This window comes from Ictidomys tridecemlineatus, chromosome 7 (assembly GCF_052094955.1).
Source record: "Ictidomys tridecemlineatus isolate mIctTri1 chromosome 7, mIctTri1.hap1, whole genome shotgun sequence".
Taxonomy (NCBI): Eukaryota; Metazoa; Chordata; class Mammalia; order Rodentia; family Sciuridae; genus Ictidomys; species Ictidomys tridecemlineatus.
Genome location: NC_135483.1, coordinates 120,820,242 through 120,836,457, shown reverse-complemented (window position 1 = coordinate 120,836,457; position 16,216 = coordinate 120,820,242). Strand labels below are relative to the sequence as shown.

General features: G+C 39.5%; 1 protein-coding gene across 20 annotated transcripts in view; it reads left to right on the top strand.

Moving 5' to 3' along the window:
- Positions 1–16,216, top strand: part of Mmadhc (metabolism of cobalamin associated D) — a 100,103-nt gene that overhangs the window by 42,592 nt on the left and 41,295 nt on the right. For 7 of the 20 annotated variants that reach the window (XM_078017381.1, XM_078017383.1, XM_078017380.1 and 4 more), the window contains exon 8: positions 15,798–15,867. The exons of the other annotated variants lie outside the window; for them this stretch is intronic. In XM_078017381.1, the coding sequence (XP_077873507.1) occupies positions 15,798–15,867 (70 nt within the window). The remainder of the gene's footprint in view (positions 1–15,797; positions 15,868–16,216) is intronic. 20 annotated transcript variants of the gene reach the window in all.

The window sequence follows — 16,216 nt, the reverse complement described above, 5'->3', positions numbered from 1 at the left end:
AAGTTTGCAACCAAGTTCAAGGTGCAAGCAAGTAAAATAACAGTCCCCCAAACAATGAGCTACCTGAAAGACAAAGTTATGCACCTAGATAATAAGAATGCAGAGGGCATCAACCCAAGCCTGGGGTCACCGAGTGCTACCTGACATAAAGGATGAGCATGCTGTCCATGATGGCAGTCTGCCCTCCATCCTAAAAAAGTCACTGCTTTTTGTCCTTCACAAGTCTGAAACCTTTATAATAGCAGGCGCTGACTTGTGGATTTGTGTTTGTGTTTGTTTGTTTTTTCCAAAACAATTGTTAATTGAATAAATTATTACCTTCAGATACTCCTGGACTCTGCATTAGCAAAATGTTTTTCTTCGTTTATAGAGTAATTTATTTTGCTATACGTTCATTGTGTGTGACACTTCATCATGCTGAAATGCATTTTCTTGATTGTCTGTGGAGTTACCCTGGGGTAATAAATGTGTTGCTGTATCTTGTAGACTGAAAAATAGGTTGGGTGGGAGAGCAATGGAGAGAGGGAGGGCACCAGGGAAGGAGGGAGAGAGACACAGGTGTGCAGAGGGAAAGGCAGAGAACAAACAAAAATAAGCCCTAGAGGAGGGAGAGGAAAAAATACATTTTGTCCCTATAATATGGCATCCGTGTAATGCTGATATCCAAATGACACAGCATTGCTCCTGCTAGGAAGGCCAGAAATCAGCCTGTAGATAGTCATGTCTGACATCTTTGTCCTAAAACGAGTTGCCCAGAAGAGAACCTGGATAAATTGCAAGATATCCCAGAACAAAGGATTTGTGTTTCATAGGGACCAGACTTTTCAACTGAGAGATCAAAGAGGAAATCGCAGAACGGAAACCAGATTTCAAAAGATGTCACCAGAGCCATGCGCATTAGGCCTGGGTGACTCCTTTATTCTCACATCCCACCCTGGCTCTTCCAGGATGCCAGGCAGACTTCCTCTGGCTGTGATCCTCCAGCACTGGGGTGTTGCTCCTGGGCGGGGCTCATTGGTCTCTTCTGTTTGTAAGAAATGGTAACACTTTACCCATAGCACAAAAGCTTAGTGGACTGAAGGTGGCTCCAGGTGGCTCCTGTCACTCCTGTCTGTCCACCTCCTGCTTCCTTGCCCACTCAGCCCTCTACTCCAGACAGAAGTTACAGCCTCAAATAGTTGGGAATCTTTCGATCTTTCTGAACATTAGTTAATCACCACCCTCATCCCTTCAGACCAAAGAACTCCATCTTGATTATTCCTGGGACTGGGTCATGTGATGAAGATGGGCAAGAGACCAATTCCTAAGTGGCCCTACCCCACCATTATCATAGATGTCTATCCAGATGAATGGTCACCAATCAGGGCCACCCCTCAGCATCTCCAAGCAAGCAGGCTCAGCCTAGGACAAACACCTGTTTCCTTGTCTGGCTCTACTTTAAAGGCTTTGTTCTTCTAAAAGAACATCCTTGCCAAACACACCAATTGTTTATCCCATTATCCTCTTTCTGACTGTGACATTGAGGGACAATTTGTAGAAAGGCACAGTGTGAAGCACTTTCCCCAAGTTACATTGCATTTTAGTAACGATCTCAAAAGATAACGTTCAAATATCCCTTACTCCCCTTAATAATCCACTAGTGATGTGTTGTCTATAAACTTATTTACATACAATCTCAGTCCTACTAATATTTTTCATGGTCTGCCTCTTAAGGAAACACGTACCTTAAGCTAACTATTATTTAAAGTACTTCTTTCTTTTTTATGAGTATGCTAAATTTATCTCTTTAATCCTAACTTGTGGCATTTGGTGAATAATATATGTTCTCTACACAATGTAAAATTTTGCTTGCTTTATGCATTTATTTAATAAACATTTATAAGCATTTCCTCCTTTTGAATAAAATGTTTAACCTTCAATACTTTTTTCTTTTTTAAATGTTTTTGTTAGTGCATTACAGTTTTACATGGTTGTGGGGTTTGTTTTGATATGTTCATAAAGCATATAACATAATTTGTTCCATTTCAATCCACAGTACTATCTCTTTGGTTTTCTCTTCCCTACCCAGATCCCCTTCCTCTATTGATCTTCCTTCTATTCATTTAATTTTTTAACTGGTGCATTTCTTTATTTTCTTTCCATTTTTTTGTTGGTTCATATTAGTTGTATTCATTTTGACATAATTATAAATGCATAGAATATAATTCGCTCTAATACGTCCTCAGTATTTCCCCTTAGGCTACCCTCCTCCCTCGCCACCCCCACCCCCCAGGTTCCCTTTCCTTTACTCAACTGATATTTCTGAGATTTGCTTAACTTTTTAAAAAATTAATGTTTTGAGGATATACATGATGGTGAGATTCACTATGGTATATTCATATATGTACCTAGAAAGTTAGATCAAATTCATTCCACTGTTGGTGTAGTGTACTTTCAGAGTTGTTTTTCTCACCTAGCTTATACCCTGGACCTTAATGCTCTGTGCTATTTCACATAGCATTATCTCTCCTAATGATTGGCAGCCAGGAATTCCCACAGTACCCTATCAGTTTTGATGCCAAGAAAGGATAATACTCTTTTGCTCCCAATATCCCTTCTAATGATGACCTTCTTTTTGTTGTAACAATCCCTCTTTACTATGCATTTTCTGTAGCTATTATTAAAATTGTTGTTAGCATTGTCCCCCAAATAATGCCTGATATTTACAGTTAATACCCCTTTGGGGTACCTTTACCTGGTGCTATTATTTTTCCCTTGCTTATATAAAAATGCATTTGGCATTTTCAAATCCCTTTGCAAAACCTAGAAAGATCTCATTGTTTAGCTTCTTACCATCTGAAATATTTCATCCTGTTCTCCCTCAGTTAAGATCAGCTTGTAAGAAGCTATTGCTAATAGTTCTTGATCTGCCTGTTAGGATTGTGTCAAATAAAAATTTTACTGTATCAATGATTTTTTCAACCCCTGTCAATTACCTATGACCACCGAGAACAAAGAGAGTTTTGTTACTAGTACCGTACAGCCCAGGAGCTTCAGATATGAGGAAGTTTTACATACTTCTTAGTAGTGAATCTCCTGGAGGATTTTTCCTTGTGTCCAATTCATGGATTTTTTTTTTCTCCCCAGTATGTTTCTCTCATGGTTGCTATAACTTATACAGTTTCTGCTGAAGGAGAAACATCCAGAGAGTTAAAGCTACTATTCTTTGAGTTTTCACAAATGAATAGAGCCTTGTAATCATTATCACAATAAAGAATATTTTTATCACCCCCAATATTTCCCTCAGGCCCTTTATAGACAATCAATCGCACCCATTGATGCTTTGTATAGAATATGGTATAAATGAAATCACAGAGTTTGCATGTAGTCTTTGAGCATGCTTTTTTTCTTTGATAACTTAGAGCATTCAGCTTTACCCTTGCTGAGTGTACTGGAATTTTCCTCCTTCTTTATAAGCTAAGTTGTATTACATTATATTGGTATATCACTGTTTGGTTATGCATTACACAGAAGTGGGTCACTTAGATTGCTTTTTAGATTTTGGTTATTTTGAAATAAAAACACATTCTTGTATACTTTAAAAAAAATTTTATTTGTTTTTATTAGTTATGTATGACAGTAGAATGCATTTATGCACCTTGCTATATCATACATAAATGAGGTATAATTTGTCATTTTTATGATTGTACATGTTATAGAATCACACTGGTCATGCAGTCATATACATATACAAGGTAATAATGTCTGTTTCATTATACTATCCTTTCTATTCCCATATCCCCTCCCCTCCATTCTCTCCACTCTAAGTGAGACTGCAAATTGGTGTGATCGATATGGCAAGAAGTATGGAGATTCCTCAGAAAACTTGGAGTGGAAGCACCCTTTGACTCAGCTATCCCACTCCTCGGTTTATACCCAAAGGACTTAAAGTCAGCATACCACAGTGGTGCTACCACGTCAATGTTTATAGCAGCTCAATTCACAATAGCTAAACTATGGAACCGACTTACATGCCCTTCAACAGATGAATAGAAAAAGAAAATGTGGTATATATATATATATATTCAATGGAATATTACTCAGCTTTAAAGAAAGTGAAATTATGGCACTTGCCAGTACCTGGATGGAGCTGGAGAATATCACACTAAGTGAAATAAGCCAATCCCCAAAAAGCAAAGCCAAATGTTATCTCTGATATGCAGATGCCAATTCATAATAAGGTGCAGGGGAGGGGGGTGCAAGTGAAAAATAGAGTCCTGCATAATTTTTTTATGTGAAAATAGGTTTAATTTCACTTGGGTAACAGGTGAAATAAAATAACAAATAGGATTGCTGAGTTGTGTACTGAATGTGTATTTAATATTGACTATTTTCCAAAATGTCTAATCCAGTTTGCATTCCCACCAGAGTACCAGATTTATTTTTTGATAATTTATTCAACCTAATAGAACCAGAGATTAATTTTCCTTTTTTTTTTTGAAATCGTTGTGTTTTCTTTTGCTTAACATAATATATATGTAAGTCATGCCTGTTATTACATGCACTGGTAGTTCACTCTTTTTCACTGCTGAGTGGTATTCCACTGTATAAATCAAATTGCTTTTGTTTATGCAGTCATCTGTCTACAGATTTAGGGGTTGGAAGAAATAGCAGGTAAATATGCTCAGTAGTTTCTTGTCTTTTTCTGTTAGTCTTGGTGAATCAAGAGTTTGTACAATGCAAGTGGTTCCCCCAAAAAAGTAAGTACTATGTAAAATTGGCAGATGGTCATTTTTCCTACTAACAGCAGGGGAAATTTTTCTGACAGAACAGAGGATTTGAGTCAGAATCACTCTCTAAAGTGCAAAATTATAGTCCACGATCTCAAATAACTAAAATTCCGGCAGTTTGGAGGAAATTATGATTAAAGCTGCTATGAATGCTTTTGTAGTCTTTTTGTGAACATCTGCTAAACTTCTCTTGTGTATAGACCTAGAAGTAAAATTTCTAGGTGACAGAGTAGGTGTGTGTTTAACTTTATTAGAAACTCCTGTCCCCAATTTGTTATGTTTTTTTCTTAAAAAGGACCCTTAAAATTATGTGAGCTTTTGGTCTCACAAAGCTGAGTAGTCTCTGCCAACGAGATTTCAATAGAGGCTAAAGTCACAGAAAAATGTCTAGTGAGTTAAGTCAGAACACAAGTGGCAATTGCAAGAGTTCTCCATCTTTCTTCCCTGGAGTGCAGCATCCTGCTGGTGGAGACAGCGCACTCTCCAGCCAGCACTGCCAGCCAGGACTAGATGGACAGCTAGATCACATGCCCTGCAGTCAGGGCAACTGTACAATCTGAGAGCAGAGACAGTTGCCCAGGTGACTCAGGACCTAACCCCTCCAGGCTACCATTTAATTAGATAGTGCCACCAATAGACCTTTGGGGCCTTGATACATCTGGATCATGGCATCTGCTCTCATCCTTACTTGATGCATGAGCTGAGCTGTAGGACCGTGTGCAGGCAGGACCCTGTTGGTAGGGTCACCACCACTGGGTGAAGACTAGCCAACAGCTGTGTCTCGGCTTAAGGCTTTCTGCACTTACTAGAAAGCTAAATACTTCCCCTTCCCTGGCCCTGGTCTAACCCATGGGTCAGCTTGTTTCCCAGCTTTGCTGGGTCACTTGGCCCATGGTTCATTTCAGAAAATGACCCAGTGATGAAAGACATGAAGTTCGCCTATGGTTACTGCTACCCACTCTGCACAGAGAGAATGCTCGCCCTCTCCTGTTCTCCAAAGAACACACCTCTCATGCATGGGAATCTGATTACAACGGTCTGATTAACCCACCAGGGGCTCAGACTGGTCTTAGTCAGTGCAAATTTACCTGGGCCCTAGTCTTTCACTTAATCCTATCAAAGGTTGTAGGCGGGAGGGGGGATGAGATTACAAATCCAAACATATTTGCACAGATGTCTTTTTTTAAGCCCTGCCACACAGCTGGGATTGCATTTACATCTTGTAACAAAATCACAATTATCATGGACCCACTGTGCTAGAAATTTGAGACCAGGATATTGAGGGGGGGGGGAGTCTGGGAGTGAGATGGGGGTAGAAAAAACTGGATAGAACTTCAGGGGGAAAGAAAAAGCTCCTGGGGAAAGGCTTCCAGCAGCAATCAGCTGAGAACAGCAGCTCTGTGTTCAGCCTACGTGGTTATTTTCGGTCATCTGTCTAATCAGATTTTCTGCTCCTCTGCTATCCATCTTATTAGGCCCTTTCTGTGTGTGTGGCTGAGGCTTCCCTCACTGTCACAAGATGATTCAAAGTAATGGGCAGCCAAGCTACTTTCCATGGGATAATATTTATTGGGTTTATTCTAAGTCAGAACTTTCTGACCCTGAATAAGAAAGAGGACATGTTTATCTAAGTCTCCTGGGAAAGTCTCGTTTTCATACAAATCGAATAATGAAAATAATTTCGTGAATAAATTCTTTTTTGATTAGTTGGAAAAGCTCCCCAGGGTAGAACCTGATCTAATATAGGACTCCTTCCACATAAATAAATATTGCTGAAAGCCTACTGTGTGCCAGGCTCAGGGGCCAGCCACTGAGCATAAAATGATGGGTGGCGCTTTTATAGTGCATGTCTGTGTTCATAGTCCCAGCCACAGGGAAAAAAAAAAAGTTTCTCTTTCACTGAACAGAACTTGGGTGAAAGAGAGAGAGGAAGTAATCTTTTGTATTGTTCTTGCTCTGCCAGAGGCAAAATGACCTTAGGAAAAAAAAAAATTTCTTTTTTTTCCCCTAAGAGCCAAGTGGTTTATGGTGATTCCTGCCCACCCAGGCCAAAGAATGGAGTATTTATATAAACTGCTTTTATTTTTTATTTTTTTTATTGTTGGTTGTTCAAAACATTACATAGTTTTTGATATATCGTATTTCACACTTTGATTCAAGTGGGTTATGAACTCCCATTTTTACCCCATATACAGATTGCAGAATCACATCAGTTACACATCCACTGATTTACATATTGCCATCCTCATGTCTGTTGTATTCTGCTGCCTTTCCTATCCTCTACTATCCCCCCTCCCCTCCCCTCCCCTCTTCTCTCTCTACCCCCTCTACTGTAATTCATTTCTCCCTCTTGTATTATTTTTCCTTTTCCCCTCACTTCCTCTTGTATGTAATTTTGTATAACCCTGAGGGTCTCCTTCCATTTCCATGCAATTTCCCTTCTCTCTCCCTTTCCCTCCCACCTCTCATCCCTGTTTATAAACTGCTTTTAAAGACAAATAAAATCACTCCAGATTTTCACAGAGTCTTTCTGTACTTTTAAGCTTGACTATTTGTGGCCAGAGGAATGAATGAAACAATCTGTAAAAAATAGTATTTTAAAGAAAATACATGGAAGTCTAAGACAACCACCTCACACAGTCGTACACAGGGTAATCTCACTTCAGACTCCATGACAAGCAAAATATAGCTATTTAGCAGAGAAGGAAAATTTTACCACTATGGCTGAAAAAAAAAAAAAAGATTGAAGTCCAAATGCAATGTGAGAAGAAAATTCAACTTTTCTTTAAATGCCATCTGTAGATGGCTTCTAGCAAGGCCTTCCGCTATTTTGCAAAGTCACACACCGCACGAGGAGTTTTTGAATATCACATACTTGTTAAATTGCTTAGAAATCCTTCTAAGGGAGATCTCCTTTCAAATATCCTCTAGTTGCTACTAGTTGCAGCCATTACTCAGACAAAATTTCTCATGATTTGAAGAGGGAATTAAAAAAAAAATCCTGCTTACTTATGAGTCCTTGTTTCAAAACCTTTGCTTTAGAAATAGACATTTGCCTTAAGTTCAGCATTGGATGGTGAGGTCCATGTCTGTTAGAATGGCAAAGGGAATTACTGAGGTGCTCTGGGAAATCAACTGTCAGGAATGGCCAGTTCACACATTGAGCCTGTCTTCTTTCAATCAAATGATACTGATTAAAGTCACTATGTAATAAGCCCTAGAGCATAAAAACAGTAAGTCCATTCTTAATTTGTAATACAAAGGTTCAATGACTCCTAAACCGTGTGCTTTACCTTGGCCACTCCTGTGAAGTGAGGGAGCACTTCCTCCATCTCCTCTTTGCTCCAGAGTCTGAAATCTTTACTAAGTGATTTCCAGAATACCAACCACTCACAGGATTTGTTCTAGATTGAATTCCCCAAATGAGAGATTAGAAAAGCAAATATGAACCCTGTATGAGAAGGAGGGAGACCTATGAAGTTAGATCTCTTGGGTTTCCGTTCAAGTACTTACATGGGACAAGAGTTCAGGTCACCCTGCATGCTGGCCAAATGGGGTCCTATGTGTGGAAACTGAGGGTGAGACGGAGAGCGGGGAAGAGGTCCAGGAAAGCATTACTCCAATTCTGCTTCTCATCATTTTTTCTCTTCGTTGCCTGCATGATGCCCAGACTGGCCTTCCAATCCCTGCTTTCTCCACCCTCATTGTGTATGGTTGCTGTTCTAGTCCCAAGTGTTCTGATCATCTGCTCCAGGACTCTTGGACTTTTCAATTCAAACTTCACCCCCATTCACAGCCTCCCATCATCCCTCTAGTTGCTTCCTGTGTATTTATTTATTTTATTTTTAATTCTATCACCAACAACCTCCTGGACTATCAAACTTTTCTGCATAAATATCTATCACTAATATTTATTTTTATCTTTATCCTTCCTAACTGTAGAGAACCTCTTCAGCAGTATCGCTCTCTCCACTCCTCTCATGTTGTACTCCATCACTAAGTCCTGAACCAGAGTCAGCAAGTTACTTACAGTCACCTCTAGGTTATTGTCCCGTTGCCTCCCATCCGCAACTAGAGGAACTTCCCTCATTGGATTCTGCCATCTGACTAGGGCATTCTCTCATTAGCCTTTCCCCTAATTCCCCAGGTCCCCACCATGCTTCATGATGTCACTCTAGGAATTAGAAATGTCAAATTCAAACTCCTCAACCCTTGGACTCCTACTCCAAACCCCAATAGGTGATAGGAAATACACTCTAGCAGGATCCACTCTTTCCATTTTCAAACAATTCTAGCTTTGAGAAAATTCTTTAATAATCTAAAGTCCGTATTTTCTTGTTAATGTTACTTCACAGTCCTGCTTTTTGAAGTTCCATAAAAGAAATTAAATTGTTCTTTTCATATGATAACCCTTGAATCATTTGGAAACTTTTATCGTATTTCTTCTAAGACTTCTCTAGTCTAGGATAACAAACTCCAGGGCCTTTAAATTTCCTCAGTATAACACAGATTGGGGTTTCTTCACCTGTGTCATTACTCTCCCTGTGAGCCTTCTTAAGGTTGTACATGTGGCACACACAACAGTACCCACCAATCTCAATGTCATGTGATTGGTGGAACGGCTTCCTCCTTCCAGAGACAGTCTTTCCATGGACACAGATTAAGAGCTGAGATGGCCTTGGTGGTGATGTAGTGGTGTGCTGTGGTGTCGGAAGTAATGGTAGTGGTGGTAATGAGGGTAGTGTTGATGGTGTGGCATGGTGGTGGTAGTGGTGGTGGTTGTTATGTGCAGGACAGGCTGAATAAGTTGTCTGCAGGGCTTGCCAAACAAAGTTAGCTGCAGGATGACTTGGCCACTCAAACCTTTTGTCTGGTTCTTTATCACCTGTTTGCTTCAAGCCCAAACATCCAAGCCCCCACTCAGGGCTGAACACTCAACCCTCCTTGTGCCAACAAGGCAGCTTGCAAACTCAGAGACTGTTAGATTTAGGCAGCACAGCAGAAGAGATTATAAAAGCCTTCCCCTGCCGTTCCCACCCCAGCTTCTCTTTCTCTCTTTTCTTCTCTGTTGCACTGTTGCAATAAAGATCTCTTGGTTGCTCCGAGTGTTGTGGTCACTTTCCTTTCAGTGGTAATAGTAGTGGTGGTGGTGATAGTTATGGTGGTAGTAGAGGTGGTGATAATTTTACTGATCCTGTAATACTCTTATCACAGTCAACTAATTAAAACTTAAAGTTTTTTTGTTTGTTTGTTTTGTTTGTTTGTTTTTTACTGTTCCTGAGTCACATCTCCATCATCTTGTGCAGGCACTGCTGACTTGACCAATATTAGGATGCTTGAGCTTTATCTTGGGAGATTGGAGCCATCATTTCAACATAGCAAAGATTCTTTTAGATCTTGATTTTGCCCATGTTTGTTTGTTCTTCTTCCAGCTCCAGTTCAACTGAGGATTAATGAACACGTCTTCTACATCTGTATTCAAGTTTCTGATTAAATATGAATCAAGCAGTATAAAAGTTAGAGGACTATGAAAGGATACTAAGGAGTGTCCTTCAGGGTACCATCCATCTATTAATCAGCATCCTTTGAATGCAGTTGTTCAATTCATCAATTTTAATGTGCCTCATTTTTTTTTCTGTTTTGTCCCCAAGGCTATCCTGAAATTTGACTGCTTTATATATATTGTGCCACCATGACCACCTCCAAAAAAAAAAAGATTAATTTGGTATGACTTTATCTTAGACCATTTTGTGCTCCTACAACAGAATGCCACAGCCTGGGTAATTAATTTATTAGAAAAAAATGTTTGTTTGTTTGCTTTTTCACAATTCTGGTGACAGGAAGGTCCAAGATTAAAATGTCAGTACCTTGAGCACTCAGTCCTCTGGAGAGAAGGGGCATTGTGTCCTTACATGGCAGAAGGTGGAAGGGCAAAAAGAGGAAATTCCCTCCATGAGCCCTTTAATAAGGGCATCTCCTAATCTCATTCTTGGGGATGGATCCCACAGGTCTCAATCATGGCCTTCCCAAAGACTATGTCTCCTAAGACTGTTGAATTGGGGATATAGTTTCAACATGAGCTTTGAGGGAATAAAAAATTCATACCATTACAAAATTCCTCAGTGTTTAGTGATCACTGGATTACTTTCATATATAAGCTCTCCCCTCCACCTTATTAATAATTAATCCTAGAATCTTACTTAGAGTCTATGAAATCCCCACTGATTTTTACTGAGGAGGACACCTCATCTTCATTTTGAGAATGAGAATTATATTTGCCCACCTTGTCTTTTTGGAATATTTATTTTGAGTTGTAGTTGGACACCAATGCTTTTATTTTATTTATTTTTATGTGGTGCTGAGGATCAAACCCAGAGCTCCGCATGTGCTAGGCGAGTGCTCTACCACTCAGTCACAACCCCAGCCTCCACCTTGTCTTTTAATACCTCTCAGCACCACAATTCCCTCACTGGGAAAATAACTCATTCCTCTATTTCTGAACTCATTGAAACTTCATGAAATAAACCTTATTCTTCTTGCCTTTTATTAGGGAAATTTGTACAGACATCATGTTCCCTCTACCTCCAACTCATAAGGTACTCACATTTGATTATAAACTCCTTAGCAACAAAGGCTGTTGCTGATTTTTCTTGCAATCCCCTGCAATGCCTTGCATCACACATTTGAAGGGTTACACTGAACTGAATTGCACAAAGGAAGAAAATTAGTTTGATCTATACAGTCTCGAAATCATTTTTGGTCAAATTGGATTCTTTTCATCTATCTTAATATCTAATTTGTGCACAGTTGAATCAGTCTTGCAGTTAATCTAATGTAGTCGTTAAGACTACCAAAGACAGTAAATTCATTTTCCTGATCTGGTGATTTTTAATCATGTAGTCACTGCCACTCACACAGAAAAATAAAACAGCAGATTAAATAGAAAACTAATAGCAGAATGATGAATGGAATTATCTTTGGACCCAAAGGCTATTACAGATAATCTACAGTTTCTGCCAAATACATTCATTCAGCTTTGATCCAACACCCTTTGGTTAAGTGATAATAATGGTAAACAGAAACTGAGTGCTTCCTGTGGGTTAAGCACTTCACTGAGAATAACATGGTGGCTACGACTATGGGGCTTATCTTGTCTCCTGGCTATCCCAAGGTTTTAGTGAGTTTTTTGTTTCTATGGCAAAAAAAAAATAATAAAAGCTAACAAGAACAATTTAAGGGAGGAAAAGTTTGTTTGGGGCTCATGGTTTCAGAAGTCTAAGTCCATAGATGGTTGACTCCATATCTCTAGGCCCAAGGTGAGAAGGGTGTGATGGAGGAAAGCATCTCAGAACACAGTCACCAGGAAGCTGAGAGCTCTGCTCACCAAGATTAAATATAAACACCAAAGTCATGCCCCCAGTAACCTACCTCCTTCTGCCACCCCCTACTTTCTTACATTTACCACCCAGTTAATCCATATCAGTGGATTAATCCACTGCTTAGGTTATACCTATGATAATCTAATCATTTCACTTGTGAAAATTCTTGCATTGTCTCACATATGAGCTTTGGGGGAAATTAATATTTAAACCATAACAACCAGTTACTATTTTTGTGACCTGAAGTCAATTACTTCACTTACAAAACAAGGTATAATAAACATTAGGTAGATCTTTCTTATTTAAATGTATTGTTTCATTGAATTGGGCACAAAAACCCCAGGAGCCATTATTTTTCTCCTTCCTAACAAATTTGCCATATGCTAGGTTCTGGGTGCTGGAGGAATCATAGAAATGACCTTGTCACAATCAGACCTGATCCTGCCTTTAAGACTTTAAAATGAAGTAAAAAAGGACTGAATTTTAAATAATTAACTAGAACCAAAACCGGAATAATATTTTTCATAGAGATATGAGTACAAAATACAGAAGAGTAGAGAGGATTCAATAGATGGCTTTATCTAAAAGGTAAAGTTGTAATTGAAACTGAAGGGATAAAAAAAGATTTTCAGAATTGTAGCAGCAGAGTTTAAGAGCAATCCAGAGTAAGGGAGCCCCAGAGCAAAAATGGCAATGTAAAAAAAAAATGCATCAGAGGTACCCCACTGACCAGAGAGTGCTTCTCAACCTTTTGGTTGTAAGAGTCATGTTAGTGTGACCCAAATAAAATTATTCTCATATACAGAATACATCAGCTAGAAAATATTAGAGTATTTTGCACATGGAAAATTAATATTTATTTTGAAACATTTTTTCCAATACTATGCACAGATAAGGAATTACAATATAAAATGCATTTCTCATTATAGGTCATTGTCTAACAAGTTTGGAAGACCCCTGTCTAAAGAGGCAGTCAGGGAGAGAGCTGAAATGTGGGGCTATGACTGATATTCAAAGAAAATGAGGAGCAGCCATGGGATGATGGATTGGTGTTTGAGGTGAGGGATGAGAGAAGGGAGGCAAGTTAGGAGAAGTCATAATGGCACATCCCAATCTGGTATCCAATGAACCTGTTCTGGGAGGTATTAGCAGGTGTGAGGCTATGGTTTGCTATGGTGCTAATGAAGCTAAAAGTTTAGGCATCCTGGTTTCCACTGATCCCTTCCAAGTCTCTGTTCTGAATTTTATGTGAATAATTTTGTTCTTTTACTTAAAGAGGGCCTTCAATTTCTGAAAACTTTGGTTATCCATCAAACGTGAATCAGCTCCAGCTTATATTTAATTTCCAATAGATGTCTTTTTCACAAAATAGGGCTTCTCTGAAAGTGTGAGATACTGATATGCATTTTGAAATCCTTCGAGATGATAACTTTATACCTCTTCATCTTGATTCAAATTACTCTTCTTAACCTTCCCTCTGAATTGGAGCTCAATCCTCATTTCATGGGCAAAATGGAAGCCATTTGGTGAACCTGTTCACACCAACAGACCTGCCCTGCTGCTGTCAAAATTCATACTGCAGCCCAAGTTTGGGAAAATGGTCATTCCTTTTTTTCTTTTTCTGGTAATTGCCTTCATCTTTCTCTGGTGGTCCCATTTCAATGGAGAAAATGAAAACAAGCTTAATAAAAGTAACTTGTGGGACTGGGGTGGTGGCTCAGTACCTAGCACATGTGAGGTATTGGGTAAAAGACTTAGGACTACATATAATTAAATAAACAAAGGCATTGTGTCCATCTACACCTAAAACAACAACAACAACAAAATTTTAAAGTAACTTAGCTTTCTTCAACTTGAAAGAAGCTGGTGACTAAATATTGTCTGCAGAGTATGCACCCCATCTTTCCATATGTTTTCCACTCCCTGGTGGAAAGACCCCTTTTCCTTGGGTGGCATCTGGACATGGGGCAAGCTCCTGGGTGTTTACAGCAGTCAGAGAAAGACTGCTGACCCACTTGCTGTCCTTTGACCCTTCAGAGTCCTGCTAGGAAATGACTCATTCTAGTTGGCTCCTCCCTGTCCTGCACTGTCCACAGAGGGTGCTCTGGACTCAGGCCACATTACAGATTCCTTGCCCTCTTCTCAGGCTTCGTCTGCACCTCTGATCTTCCCAGCAGTCCCTAGGGAACCAGACGCTCTTCCCACCTATGGGAGTGGGTAGATGCTAGTGAAAAAAAAATCCCTGAGGATGCTCTAGAGCTTCTCTTTAAGCTTTGATTTTCTCCTATTCTGGTGCTTTGCTGGATGGAAAGCCAAATCCAATGTCAGGATGATTTGAGAGAATTTCTGCCACCCCAGGCTATCCCCCAAGAAAGTAAGCGCCAGCCATTTAGATTGTGTTTCTTACAAATCTATCTGGAACAATCCAACATAACATACTCTCAGGTTAGACCTCAAGAGTATTCTCGTGGCTATTTCTTTCTTTTAAACTTCCTCTCCTCTCGGTCTCTCTTGTCTTCCTCCTTCCCTTGCCTGACTGACAAGAACTCCCTTTGTGCCACTTTCTTCTATTCTTCAGGCTTTGTATCCTCCATTTCTTTCCTGGGGCAATAATATTTGTGATTGAGCCTTCCAATAAAAAGGTGATAGAAAATAAAAAATGTATTAGGATTTGTCAAATGTTATCTGTTCATCCAGAATATTTTTCCTTTCTCATTACCTTTGAGGTCAGTGACATTAAAAGTCAATGTTCAACTCCTTCTGTGACCAGAGTTGCCAGTACCCTCAAAAATTAGTTTAGGTTCCTTCTCTCTCACTCTTTCTTGTCAGACTCTTCTTCTGGGATTACTGCCCTCAGCATATTGATCCCAATAGCATCCATTTTTAAATTCCTCATTTTTGACGCCAGTTGCTCCTTCAACTATAACATGGTCTCCTCCATCATTCTGAGCAGACCTGTCAAAAGAAAGTGTCTCACACTCCATTGCATTCCCTTATATCTCTTTAACTATTGGGTCCACTGCAGTCAGCTTTCTTCCAGGCCATCCCACTGGGTTTAATATTGTCGAGATATCCAGTGACTTCTGATTATATGCCAGGACTCAGATCACATAAGTAAATATGCCCAGTGTGGTGGTGGATGCCTGTAATTCCAGTGGCTTGGGAGCCTGAGGCAGGAGGATGGTGACTTTAAAGCCATCCTCAGCAACTTAGTGAGGCCCTAAACAACTTAACAAGACACACCGTCTCAACATAAAGTATAAAAAAGGCTGGAAATGTATCTCAGTGGTTAAAACGCCCCTTGGTTCAATCCCCATTATCAAGAATAAATAAATAAAGGCAATGGAAATCAGTTTTCTCATTGAGGGAGAAAGCTAGGTGTAGAAATATGGAAAATATGCAAACTGGACTTGTGGTGTTGCATTGGAATTGGAGAAAGCAGTGTGAAGTCATAGTTTCCAATATGTACTGATAGACATAAAAGTAGATATAGATGTAAATATGAATAAATATATACTCATAGACATACATATCATCTTGCTCTGTCCACAGAGAAAGTGTTGGAACAGTGATACTCTGTTTTTTTTTAAAGAGAGAGAGAGAGAGAGAGAATTTTAATTTTTTTTTTTTTTTTTTTTTTTTTTTTTAGTTATCGGCGGGCACAGCATCTTTGTTTGTATGTGGTGCTGAGGATCGAACCCGGGCCGCACGCATGCCAGGTGAGCGCGCTACCACTTAAGCCACATCCCCAGCCCCAATACTCTCAATGGCAATAAGCACACATCTGGGGTATTAAATACCATTCACCACCAAAACGCTTCTGGTCTCCATAGGGAAAAGGAATCCCAAGACTAGGGTGTAGAAGCACCAGATGATCCTGGAACATGTTTTATGTCAGAAAGTAAGAAAATGCTCAGAAAATAATGGGAACATTACACACACACACACTCAGAAATCAGTTTGAAGGATTTCCCACTGCTTAAATCTGGAATTATTTTCACCCCAAAATACATAGTGATGATAATATGCATTAAATTATGCATTAAATAAATTAAAATTTACCAGTCC